This window comes from Oncorhynchus mykiss, chromosome 19 (genome assembly GCF_057628025.1).
Source record: "Oncorhynchus mykiss isolate SJ-2025 chromosome 19, ASM5762802v1, whole genome shotgun sequence".
In the NCBI taxonomy this organism is placed as follows: domain Eukaryota; kingdom Metazoa; phylum Chordata; class Actinopteri; order Salmoniformes; family Salmonidae; genus Oncorhynchus; species Oncorhynchus mykiss.
In genome coordinates this window covers 51,481,022-51,485,872 of record NC_143040.1, presented here as the reverse complement: position 1 = coordinate 51,485,872, position 4,851 = coordinate 51,481,022, and the positions used below count along the sequence as shown (strand labels likewise).

The 4,851-nt window shown below is 42.5% G+C and overlaps 1 protein-coding gene across 2 annotated transcripts; it reads left to right on the top strand.

Annotated features, from left to right (window-relative positions):
• The first annotated feature begins 206 nt into the window (after positions 1–206).
• LOC149975230 (protein FAM161B-like) lies at positions 207–3,253 on the top strand. Of its 2 annotated transcripts, XM_090211331.1 has the most exons (8): positions 207–256; positions 622–1,219; positions 1,341–1,657; positions 1,763–1,884; positions 1,985–2,123; positions 2,250–2,349; positions 2,462–2,581; positions 2,840–3,253. In XM_090211331.1, exons 3-6 carry the CDS (start codon positions 1,358–1,360, stop codon positions 2,256–2,258), a joined length of 570 nt encoding a protein of 189 aa, XP_090067457.1. In that variant the 5' UTR covers positions 207–256; positions 622–1,219; positions 1,341–1,357; the 3' UTR covers positions 2,259–2,349; positions 2,462–2,581; positions 2,840–3,253. The 2 variants fall into 2 exon arrangements, with proteins under 2 accessions (XP_090067457.1, XP_090067456.1); XM_090211330.1 differs by lacking the exons at positions 207–256; positions 2,250–2,349; positions 2,462–2,581; positions 2,840–3,253 and having other exon boundaries at positions 1,985–2,139.
• The last annotated feature ends 1,598 nt before the right edge of the window (positions 3,254–4,851 follow it).

Below are 4,851 nucleotides of genomic sequence, written 5' to 3'. Positions count from 1 at the left end.
GTGTTCCTAAAATGTATGAACATGATACCTCAAGCTTTTACTTCAGCCAATCAAACGTTAGAGGGCTGCAGGGGTGGAGTCAAATATCTTGGTTTTGCTAAACATTATCCAGTAATTCTAAAGTTATAACATTGTAACAGTGTGTATGGATATATGACGTCGATATATGACTGTCTTCATTGTGAAGCAGGAAGAAGGGGATAAGAATGTTGCGCTGGAATAAGTATACGGTAGTTCTATCGTGCACGAGAATCAGGTTATTTTCAAATATCTATTTTTCGACATTCCACTATATTTTCATCTCACAATTGATTGTAGTTATGCATTGTGAAACAATACTATTTTTCTGCCCTAAAACAGTAGTTTAGCATGTACTATGTTAACACCATAGACATAAGAATACCTCTCTGCTAATGTTAGGAGAAGCAGTTTGGTTGCTAGGGCAACCCTTGCGCAGGCTCACACCATGTGCTGCTGGAGTTTTTCTCCTGTTTTTTTCCTGATATTTGTCAGTTCTGTGGAAAATAAAAATAGCTGGGTTTTTCTCACTGTGAGAGGTGTTTCTTGAAGAGGTGTTTTTGGAATATAATCAAAATGTCTTCCTTTTTCTTCTTTCCATAGCTGTCTGGTGAGTGTTGGGTTCAGGAGGACACACTGCTGCTAGGAACATTGTAGATCATCAGGCTTTCCTGGAGGATGGCCTGAGATCAGACGTGCTGCTCCAACACCAGCTGCAAGCAATGAAGGAGGCCCACAAGCAGCAGCTGCAGGAGACAGAGAGGAGACAGGGAGAGGGCCTGGAGAGAAGGATCCAGCAGAACTCTATGCTGTCAGCAGATGTCGACAGGTAGTCTAGTACTCCAGGACCTCCCAACAGGTCAGGCAATCGTAGAGGTCTATCACATCCTCTGCAGCCTGGGAATCCGTCACAACTGTCACACAGAGAGGACCACAGCAACTTCAGCATCAAGGCCAACAGAAACAGAGCAGCACCAACTAAGTAAAGAGGAGAAAGAGGAGGCGGAGTGTCAGAGGAAGTTCCGTGCTGTTCCTGTGCTTGTCCAAGTGTTTTTGCACCTCTATGATGCAGGTGCGACAGAGGGAGAGGAAGGAAGGCCATGAACAGAGGAAGGACTTCATGCTCTCCATGCAGAAGCCCTTCAGCTTCCTGGAGAGAGATGAGAAGAAGAGAGAGAAGCTGATGGAGAGCATTTGAAAGGTGTGTTGCCTAAAAAAACATCTCTTGAGATGTTGCTAAGGTACAGGAAATGGTGTTATAAATTTATTATTATCCTCTCTAAATCAATTTTTTCCCCCACTGAATTCTGCATGCTCTGTAGAGGAGGAGCTGCGCAGGATGATATGCATCCAGCCGAGGGCCCAGGAGAACTTGAGGAAGTCGACAGCACCTATAGAGAACCAAACTCATACTGAGAACCCTGAACCTCACAGCTTCCAGCACACTAAGAAGGAGGTCCTGGCCTTCCTGGATCAGACCACCTCCCAGGTTCCTGACTTTGATAGGCTGCACAAAGCTTTCCACAGGGAAGCCTTGAGGAGGGCCGAGAGGAAATATGTGACCAAGTGTCAGCCCTTCCACCTGCGGACATCAACCCTGCCCTCAAGAACAAGCAGGAGCAGCTCTGAAAAAGAACAAGTGAGCTTACTGTAGCACTCTGCAAATATAACTTAGTTCAGTATAGAACTGATATGTTTATTACTTTGGCTTTGGTTTGTTTCCTCGTGTAATTTTTGTTCTCAGGAATCCATAGTCAGTGCCTTTTTGAAGAGAAGCAATTCCTTTGGTGGTTTAACATCGCTGTCTACAGATACGCTTCCCACCTACATTACAGATGCAGCAAGGAAACGCTGTATGGCCATTAGGTAAGAGGGAACTGTAAACTTCACTATCAGATGTGTCTCTTTCATTCGCACAGATCACAGTAAAGATGACTATTACTCTCTCTGTCCTATGGTCCATCAGAAGGTCTGTGGAGCAGAGGGAGAGCACGGAGCAGGAGAGTGCAGAGTTTATGAGGAAACACAGGATGATGTCTCAGGCCATGAAGAAGACAGTGGCTGTCCGTGCCAAGGTCATGGACCCTCACAGCAGCCTGAAAGAGGTGAGAAGCTGAAACAGCACTGGTGAGGACATGGAAATTCCTTAGATGAAAACTGAAAAGAACAGACTGATTAAAGAGTTGTACTGTATTTCTTTACCTAATGTGTCTGTGGCTCTGTACTTGTAGCGAGTCTGAGCAACAAAGGATGAAAGAGTATAAGAAGGAGCTACAGGATATGAAGACCAGAGTCACTGACCATCCTTACCTCTTTGAACAGGTGTCACAGGTAAACTATGGGCTTGGAAACTACATTTATGGAATTGCAAACAGTTGAGAAGAGCGTTTGAACTGTTAACTGCCCCATTTCTATTCCATTGTTTTTGATGTAATTGCTGTAGAAAAACGCAGAGCGACTATGCAGAGGGAAGCTGGTTTGAATGAGAGTTTGAAACGACACCGATCTTCAAATCTGATGACGATTGTGATGACCAAAGTATTGAGAGTAACATGGAGAAAAGGTACCTACAATGACAACAAGGGTGTGTAGCAGTGTGTCTACCCACTAACTGTTAGTTGTATTCATACAATATATAATACCACTGCAGCTGGAACTCCAAGGGCGCCATGTGGTTTGGTCATTTATACAATGTTGCATTACATAATACAGGGAGACTGTCATAAAGTATTTAGCGAAGAGGTGACAAAATACTGCAGCCAAGCAAAACGTTGATGTAATTACAATATAGACATTTTCTAACCCGACATGTCTGATTTAGGGATGGAAACATAGACGTCTGGGAGAAAATTGAAGAGGTAGAGGAAGAGAGCGTGAAAACCAGAGTGGAAATAAATGTATGATCAAAAAGGTCGACCCGGCATGAAACTCCATATAGCCATTTTGTTTCAAAGAGCACTATGTTCTAAAATAATTATAGTCTAATTTAACTATGTTGACCCGGTCTTTGACTGTCTGACATGTTTGTTATGGATTATGACCTTTCTAAACAGGGACATGTGGCCTCTGGAGCTTTTAAATTGATATTAACTGGAGCAAATGTGAGAAAATTAATAAAGGTTTATATAACTATATATTTATAAGTCATTTTGAATTTGACAATGGCAGGGTATTATGGAATATTAAATGTATGGCTGCATAATATTTCAACCTTATTAAAACTGACTATAAGGGGCTTATTTGGTTTTCTACAATTTTGCCGGGATACGCGTGGCATTACAAAGGAGAACAGATACTTAGTAACCAGATGGGAAAAAGGGTTTAAAAACAAAACATAGGCCGATACTACAGATTCTGAATGGTCCTGGTGTAGTTAGTATGCCATCCCTCACTGATAAATCAAAGTGCTGACAGTGATCTAAGGGATATTATAGTACGATATTAAATCTGTCATGCAAGGCCATAAATATGTTGCCAATGGACAGGTCCAATAAGGACAGGAAACGTCAGAAATTGACATTTCTTTGATGCTTTGGTTAAGGTCTCTGGCTATTTCAAGAGCCACAGTGCCAGTTAAGTATATAGGTCTAGACATTCATCTGCCATCACAAAAGTCATTCAGTGCACTGCTCTCTGCCCATTTCCACTTCAAATGGGGTTTAATACTGGCCTCCACAGTGAGCTGAAGCAGTTTACAGCCATGTATTTATGGGATTTTGCTAACCAGATGGAAATATCTGAATATGTATGTACATTACTGGATATCATTTTTTAAGTTGGCTGATGAAACACACTCAAAGAAGCTGACAACAGATCCCTACACACTGTAGCTGGCAGCCGACCACCATTCCAAAGGCTAACAGCTATCCGGAATCCTAGGGGCAACTCTACCCTAAACCCTAACCCAAACCTTAACCCCTACCCTAACCTTAACCATTTTACATTTCAACTTCAATGGGGTAGTGACGTCCCAAGGATCCCAGATAGCAAGGACCCATTCCAGAGCCATACCTTGTTGTCTCCATGGAGACCAGTTTATATGGTCATTTGGAGGGTACCATCACAGAACCGTGATGTGAAGTCCCACCTCAAATGTTTGGCTGTATTCTAATAAAGATGGCTATGGAAGTCATTGAGTGACCTTAAATGGTCTTTTACACTGTACAGTAGGCCTGAAATCCCATCAGTCAAACCAGCTGTAATCCCATCAATCAGCTGAAATCCCATCAATCAAACCAGGTTCACATCGGTTGGAGATGCTTGAATGACAGATCCAAGAGAGCTCAAGCATCACATGACAGAAGTTCAAGGGCTCCAGTGAGGTTGTCATGGAAACCATGTTTCTCCTCTTTACACCCCCCAGTGGTCAAGCAGGAGACTGCTTTTTACCATCTTGGGTATTCCCTACAGAAGTTACTATAAACACAGAGAATGCCATGGCTAACAGCATAAGATCATATGGAATACAACACTATCACCTCTCTGGCCCAGAGAATAGTAGGGCAAGGCTGTTTAATTACATCCTAACTTTAAAGGTGTGGGAAAAAACCTATGTAATGAAACGGTTGAGCACAAGCATTCCAATAAAACAGGCAATAGCATGGCTGAGAAAAAACCCATCTCTTATGTGGGGTAATGACATGCTGTAAGTTTGGCCACCAGACTTGGTCATCTGAGTGTCTGAGAAGACGCCTCTCCAAGCAGTTAAACAATAACCATATACTTTTGCAAAGGTGGAGCCCTCAAGTCTGTTATTACTTCAGCTACAATATAAAAATTCCCACACATTTCATTATTCAAGTGCTCCAGATTAAGTGTCTGTGGTTGAAGCAC